The sequence below is a fragment of the Siphateles boraxobius genome, unplaced genomic scaffold, assembly GCF_051911475.1.
Source record: "Siphateles boraxobius isolate OS27281-9 unplaced genomic scaffold, OSU_SipBor_1 66, whole genome shotgun sequence".
Classification (NCBI taxonomy): Eukaryota; Metazoa; Chordata; class Actinopteri; order Cypriniformes; family Leuciscidae; genus Siphateles; species Siphateles boraxobius.
This window is the reverse complement of record NW_027509193.1, coordinates 4,878,550-4,894,138: the sequence shown is the minus strand read 5'-3', so window position 1 is coordinate 4,894,138 and position 15,589 is coordinate 4,878,550. Positions and strand designations below refer to the sequence as shown.

General features: G+C 38.4%; 1 protein-coding gene across 3 annotated transcripts in view; it reads left to right on the top strand.

Moving 5' to 3' along the window:
- kcnt2b (potassium sodium-activated channel subfamily T member 2b) overlaps window positions 1–15,589 on the top strand; it is an 85,728-nt gene that overhangs the window by 30,938 nt on the left and 39,201 nt on the right. For 2 of the 3 annotated variants that reach the window (XM_077211751.1, XM_077211750.1), the window contains exons 2-10: window positions 3,647–3,726; window positions 4,009–4,108; window positions 5,916–5,969; window positions 7,903–7,951; window positions 9,015–9,074; window positions 10,386–10,460; window positions 12,602–12,685; window positions 12,985–13,079; window positions 13,936–14,116. In XM_077211751.1, the coding sequence (XP_077067866.1) occupies window positions 3,647–3,726; window positions 4,009–4,108; window positions 5,916–5,969; window positions 7,903–7,951; window positions 9,015–9,074; window positions 10,386–10,460; window positions 12,602–12,685; window positions 12,985–13,079; window positions 13,936–14,116 (778 nt within the window). The remainder of the gene's footprint in view (window positions 1–3,646; window positions 3,727–4,008; window positions 4,109–5,915; window positions 5,970–7,902; window positions 7,952–9,014; window positions 9,075–10,385; window positions 10,461–12,601; window positions 12,686–12,984; window positions 13,080–13,935; window positions 14,117–15,589) is intronic. The other variant, XM_077211752.1, reaches the window with a different exon arrangement.

Here is a 15,589-nt window from a genome sequence, read left to right as displayed (position 1 = left end):
TTGAGGGACAAGTTTACAGTTTATGTCAAGTTTAGGCTTAGAACCAGGGTTAGGTGCTTCAACATCAGTGTTATTCACCTATCATTTCCGTCTGATTTTAGGGAAAAGTTATGGGTAGGGATAGGGTAAGGACTAAATTTTGGGACAGGAATGTTTTTCCAGGATCAACAAAATTATGTTGATCCAGGAACATGTTTTACTTGGCAAAATCACGGTGACCGGCATGAAATTGATGAAAACATGATAATAGTCATTCAAATAATGTCACAATGCAAAAAAAAAAACAGTGATCCTAAAATATAATTTGTGAATGCAAATATAATATGATAGAGTAACCTAATGCACAATATCATTTCTTTTGGTTTTGCTGTGACCTGGATGTGTTTTTGTGAGCATAAATCCTGTAATCTTTCCTGTAATTCGCAAGTATTGTTAAGGTGGTCCTCACAATGGCCAAAATGTTGATACGTTGTGCACCAAGAGAGTGTTTTTTTGGACACGTGTATTAATGTGATACTGATTTTCTCACCGCAATCATGACACTTACAGTAGGTAAGATTGTGTGCAAAGGCCATTATTTCCAAGGTGCTCAGAATGAATCAAGTCCTCCACGCCCATGAAACTTGATTATTACAACTAGATGTGTGTGTGTTGGGAAACCCAGAGAAACCTCTGTCGCTATAGCAACACACAGCATGGTCTGACGGGGTTCTCGCTGTGAGGAGAGGATACGTACGGGTCAACCACCACGTGGGGTCCGGATCCCCTTTTCCGCACTTTGAATTCACATTATCTATTTTTCCCCGACATACGAGTGCGAGAAATGGACAGATCACACATTCTCTTCTTTTATTCCCGTTGTTATGACATGACTCACCGGATATTATGTGTCCCTCCATGTTTCCTTCCAATTACGCAGAGCTCTGTGGAAATGAGACTGGCTCCAGAGATCTGAGAGGAAGTCTTTAAAAAGACTGGAGTGATCTGGCTCACACTGATCTGGTCTGTGGCTAATGCCTCTTTATGAGTCCCTGGATAGTTGGAGCCAAGGAAACTGATTAAAACGGGACTGGAAACGTGCCAGAGTACAATGAACTGGATGTGTGTGACATTCTCCCATGAGTGACCTTTAAAGGAACATAATTGTTATTTACAACTTAATGTGTGTGGACAGCTACTGTGGCGTGATGTCAATAACCACAGACGATTATATTGACTGGCATTCAGTATCTATAAATGACCTGGAAACACGTTCAGAGTGCACACACACCGAAAGAAAGTTTAGAACCCTTAAATAAACAGATAGAATATCTATATAACCTATATGACTGAAACATTGCAAGTTACCTTTGAATAATGGCATAAAGGTTCTGACACACCAAACCGACGCTCGACCACCGTTGAGCGTCAGCCGGGCCAGTTTTTGAGGTGTGTTTCACACTCCAGCCACTAGTCGGACCACGTTGTGGGCTTTTTGGCCGATTGAGCATGTTGAATGTTAAGCATGGTGACAAATGCCAGATTTCACCAATCATGTAAGGGCTGTTTACACGACACCGCTTTCAACTAAAAACGTTAAACTTTTACTGTGTTTTGGCCGTTCGTTTACAGGACAACAGCGTTTTGGGTACCTGAAAACGCTAACTTTTGAAAATGGGTTTCAAATTGCACGTTTTTTAAAACGGTCTCCATGTAAACAAAAACGCAAATCTCTGAAGACGATGACATCATGCAGATGCGTATTGCGTGTTCAGTCTATTGCGTGTAATGGCAATCTAATGGCCTGGCAGGAGAATACAGCGTTTTTAGTCGTTTTCGTGGATCCGTGTGAATGGGAATCGTTTAGACAATGGTGTAGTCTGTACTAGGAAAACTCACAGGAAAAACTTCTCCATTTTAAGCAAATCGGTGTCGTGTAAATGTACCCTTAGTCTGCATAAAACCCGCCCCTTTCTAATAATCGACTGCAAGCTCACTTTTAGATCTGCCTTTATCCAACCAACGACCAGCAGACAGATTTGAACTGAATTGAATATTTTTTCTTTGGGACACAATGGCCAAGCTAAAACACTCTTACTTTCCCTTTGTGCCCATGCATGAATTCCAGGGTTGGGGTATGGAAGTAATTTAATTTACCATAAATCAAATTTGCCGTCTATAATCATGTCATCCTGGGTAACTGATCTTGACGTAAACATCTTGAATTGTAAACAGACAGTCAGAGGAATTATAGTTTACATCATTTAACTTTCGTACCATTTACAGTATGAAATTTGAAATAGGCTAAACTTGAATGAAAAACATTTTTCTAACAATAATTTTTTGAATGTGAATTTTGATGCCAACCCAGATATCAAACAAGCAATAAAACATTGTCAATGTTGGCATATCAACATTCATTGATTTCAGTATAGAGCATTGCGCTAGCCACGACAAAGTCAAGGGTTTGAGTCCCTAACTATTACTTAAATTCAGTGCAGTTTGCTAAATATGAAAACATTAATGCCATTGAAATAATCATAATTGATTATTAGTCATAAATTAATCATAAATAATCATAAATGTTGATTTTACATAATTCTCAGTTAACGATGAAACAACTCTGAAATTTCAATCTCAACCAAAATGACTCATAAGCAAAATCGACAATGTATCATTTTGAATGTTGTCAAGGTCTGATTTAAAATGAATGGTCAGTAATGTATATATTCATCTAGTGTGTTTCAAATGCATGCATGTGCAATATGAATATTCTAGAGACAGCTGAAGACTCATCTCCTCCATCAGCACTTAACTCCATACTGCTGAAAAATAAAACATAATATCTATTCTGTCTTACGGTCTATTCTTTTTTTCTATGCTCTCACTATTTCTTAATCCCTCCCTATTCTAGCATGTACTATCCTGAACGATGGCTCAAACTTTCTATTTCTAGCACTTCTCGTGTTTATTCCCTCTTAAGATGAATCATTGTTAGGTTCCTCAATTGAAAGACACTTTGGATAAAAGCCTCTGCTAAATGAATAAATGTAAATGCTCTGAACGTACAGCTTTACAGCTCAAACAACAAACATTTAAGTCCATCCAGAATCCATTTAAGTGCTTTAACAAACACAAGAGCTTCCCGTTTCTGCTTTTAAAAAAGCCATCTAGTGATCATTTGTGCAAATAAGTGCAAGTAAACACATTTGTATTCCTGTTTGGAAATGATTGCCTGTGGTTATTGGCATCTTGCCGCTGCAAATGCCGGACGGGGGTCGAGTCGAACACGAGCTGGAATATTCCTCTACGGTCAGTTCCAGATCTCTGGTGCTTTTCATTCCAGTCCACACTCTACAAACAGAGTTATGGCTCCTCCTGTTGCGTCCTCCCTCGCTGTGGAAGTCATTTATAATTCTGGATTAAGTCAGAGCGGATGGCGAGGTCAACCACAGCCGCCTTGCGCACAAAAGGCAACATCATTTCCTTTTAAAGCTGTTAGAGTTTAATATAACAACAGCACTTTCTATCTCTCAACTGATTGCTTTTTATTATTACGGCAATGGCAATAAGTCTAACTTTCTTGCCTCCTCTCTCATACATGTCATCATTATCTGTCCTTCCCCCTTCCTCTCCATCTCCAACCAAACATCATCATTCCTTTTAGAGTGCAGGTAGAGTTCTATGTGAATGAAAACACATTCAAGGAACGTCTGAAGCTGTTCTTCATCAAAAACCAAAGATCCAGTGAGTTCTCGGCCAGACCAAGGGGCGGCTCTAATTGTGGCTTTTCTTGTCCTGTGAGGTGGTAGTTTGTTTTTGCTTTCACGTGGAGTGCTGTTGACCCCTGTGAGTGGCTCTGTGGAGCTGGTGCTGGGTAATTGGTTGGTCTTGTATTTGTTACTGGCCGTTTGATGTGCTGTCCTCTAGCTGTTGTGTCCCGTCCGTGAGTATTGGGCTTGGTGTGTCTGTTGTTTGTGAAGCTCTTTGTAATACTGATTGGTGACAGACTCACGCTCTTGTGTGCAGGTTTGAGAGTGCGACTCTTCAACTTCTTCCTGAAGGTTGTGAGCTGCCTGCTCTACATCGTGCGAGTCCTGCTGGACGACCCGCGGGAGGAGAGAGACTGGTGAGACACAGCCAAATGGGACCGAGGATATTTTTTACTCGACGTGAAAGCTATTTTAGTAGACAGAAAAACTATTCAGCTTGTTAAGATAATATTGTTTTGACCATATTCTAAAGGTGCCTCATATTAACAAATTTCATGTAAATTTGATGTACATAAACGTAGTAGTGATGCACTGAAATTTCAGCGCACTGAAATTTCAGCAGCCAGAAATATTCCACCGAAAAAGAGTTTTCGGTTTTGGCCGAAACAGTACTAAACATGTGAGCAGTGTCTAGATGGTGCATGTGTCCTCTGTAGAGAAAGCAATCCCAGAATGCACTGCAAGAAGTGTAGTAAAATTGTTGGTTACATTTTATTTTAAGGTGTCCATGTTACAGTGTAATTATAAATTTAAGTACTAAGTAATAATAATTAACTACATGTACTGACAATAGGGTTAGGATTATAGTTTGGTTTAGGGTTAGGCACATGTGATTTATATATATTAATATAGTAACTATATGTAACGTGTAACAAGGACACTAAAATAAAGTGGGTAACACTTTATTTTACAGTGTCCTTGTTACATATGTTACATGTAATTACCATAGTAATAACCGTAAATTATGCCAAATTACATGCCATTAACCCTCAACCAAATCCTAATCCTACCCTAACCCTATAGTAAGTACATGTAGTTAATTAATATTACACTTTACTTAAATATTTAATTGCACTGTAACACAACTTAAAATAAAGTGTAACCATAAAGCGTTAGCAAAATGTTGATCCAAAATGGCAAATCAAGTCAAGGTGAAATGTTCGATTGTTAAAGACAACATTGGAAGTATCCCTCATAAGGCTAATTTTAGAATGCATTGTGACACGTTCACTTTATTTACACTATTTAATTATTATGTTTTTATTCAAGATGGTGGTTGTAGTCAAGGGAAATTTCATTATAAACCACTACTTAAATCAATTTAAAATATATCCATCTATAATATGTGCGTGTTGGAAGTTTTCATGTTATAGCATGAAGTAGCTTAGCTTAGTAGCATACTAACTTCACACTCAGCTAAAATTTGCAATCTAAGGTTTCTGGAGGAACAGCAATTGTTTGATTGTGTTTTAAACAAAGTTAGAGTAGAATTGACCTTTATGAACATTGATGCCATTCTCCTGATACATTTGGAAACAGCGGTCGAGTAGGAACAACAATCTTTACCGACGAAATTGCTAACCGTCAGTCTGAACCTATATCTTTAAGGTAGCGTTTAATCTCTTGAAGTCACTGACTAGTTGTACTGTTGCTTTTGCTAGTAGGTGTTCCTGCTCAACTGCAGCCATACCAGTCGAATGGCTGTCTGCATTTCCATTGGTAGCCACTGCACTACATCACTTCTCATTTGCATAAAATTTAACTTTGTCGCATCGCCAGAAGAGGTTGTCACTCAGGGCACTGGAATTCACTGGAAGAGTGAAGAAAAACAGGCATATACAGAGAAACAAGTCAGAGTCTGTTGCATTTCTGAGTGTAAATGAAAAAAAATAAAAAACATATTTTCTGCCAAAGTGCTGAAAAACAGCATAGCGAGAAGCTCACGCCAAAGAGATGCAAATGAACGACAGGAACAGAGAAGGACGGTCAAAAGTGAAAATCTATTTTCAGTTCAGAGAAGAGTTCATGTGGTGTTAGAGAGAGAGTGTGTGGGTAGACGAAGGTAAAGTGAGATCTGGAGAAGACTGAAGTGCCTTTGCACAGTCCATGCATAAAAAGCAAGCCGTTGCAACTCTTATCTGTGTGTGTTTGCTTCCCCTGCAGTCCTGGCTGTCTCAGACAGAATGCCTCTGCCCACAACAGAAGCCATTTCGACTGGTAAGAATCCAGGCTCTTGACTCTGCAATGAGAAATGAACATGGTGGCGGAGGGCCAGATGCACATAGACATATGGCCATTTTAATAGAGAAAATCTGAAGAAAATCAATACAAATTTAAGGAATGTGAATCTCCACTTTTGAATATGTTTATCAGGAACTTTGCTGCTCATCTCCTCTGATATTTTATATTAAGCCTAATATACCCTTGTGGAAAAGAAGTGTGCTTTGAATGTCCAAATCCTTCAAAATACTAATACGTCCAAATCCTTCAAATCATATATATATATATATATATATATATATATATATATATATATATATATATATATATATATATATATATATATATAGTTTTATTTTAAAGCACATTTTAAATCATTGTTTTAAAGTCCCCCTGTGGTGAAAATCAAGCTTATAATGTTGTTTATATGTCTATGTGGTGTTTTTATATGTAAATTCAAAAGTCAACACCATTGTTGAGAATTTTCTCCTTAAAACTGCAGTGAACTAAAGACAGTCTCAAAAACGCAGTTTGAAATCGCTTGTGTTTCTGACGTCACAAACTACATTGTAACCATTTAGGTCAACATGTGATCGTCAACAAGTGGATCACTGAGCTGGTGTGATGGAGGCGGGGATCATTTAAATATTCATTGAGTGTAGAGTTACATTCAAGATATTTTAAGGCATGAAAAAAAAATCGAGATTTTTTTTCAAATATGTCATTTTGGTGATCAAAGGTGAGTTTTAAGGGATATAATCATTGACTACAGGAGGACTTTAATAATCTTGTCATGATTCAAAGAAGTACACTTATTTGAATGTTGACAAAAAGTGCTTGATTATAAAACTGTTGCGTGTTACATTCAATATTACATTTAAAGTTTATTGGCTATCTTTTAAATATAAATTTTTAACTTCATCGTTGCAAATGTGTGATTACAAATATTTAAATGCATGAAAAATAAGTTTTATACATTGAAGTATGTCTTAGTTTAGCATAAACGCTTGTTACATTCGTCAGTACACTTCTACCATATTTCAAAGACAACATTGTACAGATGCAATTAAGTCCTACTAGTCCTACTCTAAAGTTCAACTAATAGCATTTAATATAAATTTAAACAATAAATCATTTTCATTGAATTGCATAACATGGAGTCAGAAGGTGTGTCTGAAAAAATTACATTCAGTTCACACTTAAATATATTCTTTTAAAGTACAATATTTCCGTATAAGTACATTTTTAAAGGTATTTCTTTTTAACAAGGGTAAAGCTGCTGTGTAACTCCAAACCACTCAATTCATGAAACACGAGCAGAATGTTTTTAACCGACTGCAACAATTGGTTGTTTCTCATTCCTGTGATGTTGTGCTGGGTAGCCCTGCCCACAATTAAATCTGATTGGTCTAAAATTGAACTGTATGTTAATTAACCCAACATGTTCTGAATGGCTGTGATTCAAATTCCTTTTTTGCTAGAAATGTATTGTGTTGTGTACAGTTAGACTGTTTTGTCTCATGCCAGCGGTAGAATTGATTTATTGACTTCAGGACAGTGCACAAGGAGTCTCCGTGACCTGTTTAACAAGGCGGTCAGGTTTATGCTATTTATTAAGAATCAAAAATGCTGGCGGCAGTCTGTAAGCATTTAATGGTGTGTGTCTGACAGGATGCCACTCTGCTCATTACTTTAATGCAGAATTCACACAACACAGCTTTGAATTCTTAATTTGTAACAAAAATGTTCGTATGAATCTGTTTATTGCTCAGGCATTGTAAATGGATTGGATTCTGGAATTGGTGTGTTTGTTTGTCATGTGTGGTAGTGTTCAATTATGGGCCTGCTTCTTGATCCAAGCGTCTCTAATTTGTAATTTCCCTTTCATTCTTTATCTGATTTTGTCATAATAATGGCTTCCTGTCATCAGGTCCCTCATAATTTGGGTGAACAGGCCTCTGCCACTCTGGGCTCTTCAGGTCAGAACAAATCCATTAACACACACACATACACTTGTGTTTCTTCTACAGGCACTTTTGTCCTTTGTGTGATTTTAAAAGTAACTTTTTGGGCTCTCATGATTGTATTTAATATTAAAACAATGGATGCACACACATCACTGAAGAATTCAGAAGAATTCCCTTAATTAATAAAAATCTTCTTTTTTTTCCACATTCCAAATCACAATTAATGTCATGGAAATCACAATGGTGGAAATTAAATTTTTGTTGAAATAAAATGTGCAGTGATTGCTAATGCTAATTTAATAGCATTTTGTGTTTCCCAAGTACAATTAAATTATATTTGCACATATTTTACATTGATGATTTAATTAATGATGTAAGTATTGCAAGATTGGATTCAAATCATAATAAATCTGATTATCTTACTATTCCTTTCAATGATTTATTTTTATAACGTTTTTAAAAATGTTAGCCTGTTAGCATTCACCCCCACTTTTGAATTAATCCCAATAAATGGCATAAACAAACTAAAACAGATACAGTTCAAGAAGCCTTTGCACTAAAAGCATATGTCTGGTCTCATTTGAAACTTAGAAGACACTTGGCAGTTTATTGTAAAGTCAGAATTAATTATGTCATAATGATTTATTTTTTTGTCTCTGAACTCTAAATTTAATTAAATGTTCTATTCACAAGTCTTAATCCATCATTTATTTGATCAAACTTGATCAGAGCTCATTGGCTACTGATACAGCAGGAACCAATCAGTAACAGCCTGTGCCATTGATTGAACTTTGTATTAACTAATGATAACACATGAAACCTTATTGTAAAGTGTTACCAAATAATAGTTGCAAAATAAATATTAAATAAATCCATGGCACTTACAAGAGCCTGTGCTTAAAAGACACACACAGACACATTTTCCATTGTTGTGTTGCCCACAGTTTCGGCATTTATTCTCAGACAGTGTGAAACTCAGTGCTCCTGCTGTTTCTTCCTACACAGCCTCTGCTTCTGTCTCTAATCTCTGTCTCTTTTTTTATCCCTCTGTTTGTCTATTTTCTCCTCTCTCCAGGTGCTTGTTGCATTCATCAGTTTTTCAGAGACAATGTTGCTGGTGTACCTCAGCTACAAGGTGAGTCAAACAACCCATGTGCTCATGGTTTTATCACTAGTACTTGTACTCGCTTCAAAGACGCCTATAATACCTGGAGAGAACTACAGTATCTGTCAGATTCATATTAATTTCAATGCTAGCTGCATTTGAGCTTTTACCAAATAACTCCAAATAACCTTCTGTATTGAGATATTTATATTGCATGTTGTGACTGATAATCATGTTTGTTTTGCTTAGTCCAAAGAAAAGTAGCTCACCAAACAAATCTGCTTGCTTGGCAGTTGACTAAACGAACATGTGAGCATTAATGCTATTATGGACTGTTTAGAAAATACGTTACCTCTTGTAATTAATCTTCATAAGCAGAGCTGGTATGTTTAACATTGTGTCCCATTGACTATTTAGATCGTTCCTACAAAATGCAAACTGCATTCTCATGGCCATGGCCTAATGGTAACAGAGTTGGACTGGTGACCCAAAGGTTGCTGGTTCGATTCCAGTACCGGCAGGAATATGACTGAGGTGTCCTTGAGCAAGGCACCTAACCCCCAATCGCTCCCCGGGCGCCACTCAAGGCTGCCCGCTGCTCCGGGTGTGTGTATCCACGTTTGCAGTGTGTGTGTGTTCAGTACTCACTACTCTGCTCCTAATGTGTGTGCACTTACTTGGATGGGTTAAATGCAGAGGTCAAATTCCAAGAATGGGTTACCATACTTGGCCATTAGGTGTCACTTTCACTTTCACTTTTTTCTGATGGCAGCTGGCACGGTGTGGTTTCTAGATGTTCGTAGCCGGTATTTATGGTCATTAGTTGGTCCAAACTGGTTCATTAGTCCAAACTGGCGAGCTACAGCATTTCAGAAACAAGCTTAACCCCCTTAAGAGTAGAGGAAGAGTTGCGTTAAGCTGTTTTGAAGTGGTGAGAGAAAGCACGAGGCATGACTGTCCTCCAGACACTGAAAGTGAAGGGATCTCTTAGAGTCTCCGACACCTCGTTTGATCCCCGTGCGATGAACACAACCTGCATCAACACATCTCTCTCACGCTTTGGTTTCTTTCTAAACCAACGAGGCTTTTTCACCCACGCAGGTCCCGAATGGATGAGACCTAAACATATATCTTGCTTGTAAAATATGGCACCTTAATTGAGCCACGGGCTCAACTTCATCTGATAAATGAAACATATTTCCGAGGGGGCGAGGAGAGTGACCTTTAACCCTGCTGTTTTTCAATGGTTCAAATCTTATCAAAGCAGCGTTTTATCCTCTAATCCAAGAGGTCACACAGAGACTAGTGTCATGACCCTGACACAAGTATCCTTGTTTCCAGGGCAACGTTTGGGAGCAAGTTTTGCGCATTCCGTTCATTTTGGAGATGATCAGCGCCGTTCCGTTTGTGATCACTGTGAGTAAAAATGTTTTTATTGACATGGATAATTTATTATTATTATATTTAATTTTATTTAACATTTTAAAATATTATTTTATTTTGTTTCTGACATTATTATTATTATTATACTAACAAATAAACACTATTTTGCTTCTTCAGTATAGACCTGCATTGTATTTGCATTTTTAATAGGTCTGTGAAAAGATTAATCGCGATTAATCGCATCCAAAATAAGTTTGTGTTTACATAATATATGTGTGTGCACTGTGTATAATTATTTTGTATATATAAATACACACACATGCATGTATACATTTAAGAAAAAATTATTTATATATGAAATATTTATATTTATATAATATAAATTATATATAAATATATAAAGTATATACATGCAAATATTTCTTAAATATATACATGCATGTGTGTGTATATATATATACAAAATAATTATACACAGTGCACACACATATATTATGTAAACACAAACTTTTATTTTGGATGCGAATAATCGCGATTAATCTTTTCACAGCCCTAATTTTTACACATTATTTTCATAACCGTTATGGTTCTTAGATCATTTCAAGTCATTACCTGTGGTCAAGAGTACATCATTTAGGCTGAATCAGTGAGGAAGTGAGTTGTGTGACTGATTCAATGACTTGCTTGCAGTCAGTGAGTCTTATAATTTATATTTGTATATATAGAAATTATATATAAATATATATATATATATATATATATATATATATACACTCACCTAAAGGATTATTAGGAACAACATACTAATTCTGTGTTTGACCCCCTTTCGCCTTCAGAACTGCCTTAATTCTACCTGGCATTGATTCAACAAGAAGCTGAAAGCATTCTTTAGAAATGTTGGCCCATATTGATAGGATAGCATCTTGCAGTTGATGGAGATTTGTGGGATGCACATCCAGGGCACGAAGCTCCCGTTCCACCACATCCCAAAGATACTCTATAGGGTTGAGATCTGGTGACTGTGGGGGCCATTTTAGTACAGTGAACTCATTGTCATGTTCAAGAAACCAATTTGAAATGATTCGAGCTTTGTGACATGGTGCATTATCCTGCTGGAAGAAGCCATCAGAGGATGGGTACATGGTGGCCATAAAGGGATGGACATGGTCAGAAACAATGCTCAGGTAGTCCGTGGCACTTAAACGATGCCCAATTGGCACTATGGGGCCTAAAGTGTGCCAAGAAAACATCCCCCACACCATTACACCACCACCAGCAGCCTGCACAGTGGTAACAAGGCATGATGGATCCATGTTCTCGTTCTGTTTACGCCAAATTCTGACTCTACCATCTGAATGTCTCAACAGAAATTAAGACTCATCAGACCAGGCAACATTTTTCCAGTCTTCAACTGTCCAATTTTGGTGAGCTCTTGCAAATTGTAGCCTCTTTTTCCTATTTGTAGTGGAGATGAGTGGTACCCGGTGGGGTCTTCTGCTGTTGCAGCCCATCCGCCTCAAGGTTGTGCGTGTTGTGGCTTCAAAAATGCTTTGCTGCATACCCCGGTTGTAACGAGTAGTTATTTCAGTCAAAGTTGCTCTTCTATCAGCTTGAATCAGTCGGCCCATTCTCCTCTGACCTCTAGCATCAACAAGCCATTTTCGCCCACAGGACTGCCGCATACTGGATGTTTTTCCCTTTTCACACCGTTCTTTGTAAACCCTAGAAATGGGTGTGCGTGAAAATCCCAGTAACTGAGCAGATTGTGAAATACTCAGACCGGCCCGTCAGGCACCAACAACCATGCCACACTCAAAATTTCTTAAATCACCTTTCTTTCCCATTCTGACATTCAGTTTGGAGTTCAGGAAACTGTCTTGACCAGGACCACTCCCCTAAATGCATTGAAGCAACTGCCATGTGATTGGTTGATTAGATAATTGAATTAATGAGAAATTTGAACAGGTGTTCCTAATAATCCTTTAGGTAAGTGTATATATATATATATATATATATATATATATATTAGTATATTTGCCATGGAGCTAAAGATTCATCAGTGGAGCAGCAGTGCTCCTGAATAGAGGTGTTACAAACTCTGTATTGTGTGTTACAGCTCTATCACAAAACGCGTTGAATTGAAGGAAATTAAGTCTTTTTTTCTTTCCAATCAGGTGATTTTGCCTTCCCTCAGAAACTTGTTCATTCCAGTTTTCCTGAACTGCTGGCTGGCCAAACACGCTCTTGAGAACATGATTGTAAGAAATGAAGCCTATCTCCTGTCCTTTCTTCCAGTGAAATTGTGTCTGTGTTTTATCACACAGCTCTTATTTTCTTCTCCATCTCTAGCTCACTTCCTCCGCATGCCTTATTTTCCTGATCGTATCTGTCCTCTGCTGTCGAAAGCTTGCTGGTTATCAAATTTGCCAGACCTCGTGATCATTGTTTTGGTTTTTTATAAAGTACAAGCACTATAGCACTATACTTTATTAAACGTCTCACTGTCTCTCATCTCTGCCTTCTTTTATCTCTCTGTTCTCCTTCATGTTGTTTTCAGAATGACCTGCACAGAGCGATTCAGCGCACACACTCGGCCATGTTCAACCAGGTGCTCATCCTCATCAGCACCCTACTCTGCCTCATCTTCACCTGGTGAGAGAAAAGCACAAAAAGGGCCTGAAATTATACATTTAATTCGAAGATTGTTTAACTTTACAATAAATCAGTGGGAGAGCAGAACAATTAATTGTGCTTTTGGTACAAGAAATGTGTAGAATAGCAGAATTCGGATCTGTGGTGATGATGCAGCTGTGTGTGTGTGACTGGTCATGATTTGATAGGATGGTGTTTCCAAAGTGCTGATTAATTAAACACCATGTTGTGTGTGTTCTCTTGTTCTGTGAGGTAAGTAGCAGGGAGGTGCCGAATGTACAGGGTAACGGTGTGTTTGTAAAACCGAAGGGAAAGAATCGAATGACCTTTTCACCGCTGACAGCTGCATGTTGACTCAACCGGCCTTTCAACACGGAGCAAACACACGCGCGCGCGCCACACACACCAGCGGTACTGAAAGATAACCCACACACGGGCACGCAAACAGGGTTCACATCATGTCGTCTTGCGCGAGGCTCGCCACCCAGTTTTGGCTCGTGTTTATCACAGTTTGCTCCAAACCATACGGTCATCATAGAAACCCTCTGGCTTTCCATACACATGCAAATCCTTGAAAACCTGTCGTCCTGAAAAGCCTTTCAAAGAATGGTTTATTCAGAGTTTTTTTACTCATTGTCTAAACCCATATTTGTTTTTTCATAATGTAAAAAAAGAAATCTTAGTACAGCCCTTTTCTACACAACCGTTCATACTCATAGTGCTTTAAAATAACATCATAGATGTTTTGAAGAACACGAGTGTAAGAAAATAATGGCAGACCTATAAATTTTGGGTGAACTATCCCTTTAAATCCATATTTCAGCTGTTCTTACACCCTTTTATCTCTCTTTTCCAGTATTTGCGGGATTCAGCACTTGGAACGAGCAGGGAACAACCTGACGCTCTTTGACTCTCTGTATTTTTGTGTTGTCACCTTCTCTACGGTGGGCTTTGGTGATGTCACACCACAGATCTGGCCCTCTCAGCTACTCGTTGTCATCATGATATGTGTAGCTCTTATAGTTCTACCAATACAGGTAAATTAAATGCATGGTCAAGCTTTCGGCAAGTTCTTTGAAAGAACTTTGAAACTGTGTCATTTAGGTAAATTTTACGAATTGCTGTGGAACATTTACAAAGAATCTAGTGAATGAAAGGGAGTATTTTGTCTTAACTTGCTCAGTTTCCTCAACAGTAGTTCTGTATTGGTCTTTCACATAAGATGATTTCAAAAAGGTTTTCCGCTTTTAGTTTCAACTGTCAGACATTTTATGCAAATATTATGTGGTTATGATGACAAAAGCGCTGAGCCGAATCACTTTTGTGTTTAAGGCCCCGTGAGACGCGACACAGCTGGTGATTTTCACAGTCTGACACACTCACACACACACACAAACGCTTCCATGTACACAGTGCTCTTTAATGAAACGCATTTCACATCCCATTTCAACATATACCCTGTATTGCTGACACACACCCACCCAAACAGGTCTCACACTCACTCACTCACGAGCACGAGCCTCCCGTGGGGCTGAGGAGAGAATGAGATGAGAGCGGGCTTGTCTTTCATGTGTGATGTGAGGGCTTCCCTGCCAGCTTCCTCTTCGGGAGGCTGCTATGTTTCCGTCACACAGGAAATGGCAGTGGCTCCGGCGAGGCCCTCCTACTCTTTTCATCTACAAATACCAGCTGACATTTACTGCTGCCCCCCACACGCAGCTGGTGCTCGAGGGTTATGGCCGAGCCAGTGTTTGTTTCTGGCCTGACAGGGGAAATCTCCGGTATGGCTCACGGCCCGCTGAGACTGACAGCAGCCGCCGTATCCCATCGCTCCCTGTGCACACATCGCTATGAGGTCTTTTTTTTTCTTCGTAGCTTTTGTATCGCAATTAAACAGTGCCAAATCACAATTCACAACTACCCTTTGCCTGGAAGCCACTGAATAGCAGACATTACCCACGACTGCTAATAAAACACCTCAAATCTTTGCTGAGAATCCCTTTATGTTCTCAATACCGGGAGCAAAGCACTTCTGTCAGACATTTACGCCTGCTGTTAAACATCCGTCTGAGCGCTTTTATACAGGAACATTTAAAATATCCCCACTGCCAATATCACCCACACAATCCACAACAGCAGCCTTATCTTTGCAGAAACATGATCAAAAACAGTGTCTAGTAGCGGTGATACGATATCCTCATGTCACGATTCGATCCTTCACGAACTCACGATACGATATTATTGCGATACTCTTTATCTGTAGATTCTGCTTTAGATACAAAAATTTACTGTTGATCAAAATGCTACATTTTATTACATTGTGGGTGTAAATGACTAGGTATGTACTTTGGTGCTGGTAACCCAATGCACAGGACAATGGTGACACCAGAATAAAAATATTCATGATTCAATATTCATGAAGCTGAAAATACAAAATTATTTTAGAAGAATATGCTTGCACTCTGTCACTGACTAGATACATTTAAAATAATGTAGGCCACTTTTTACAC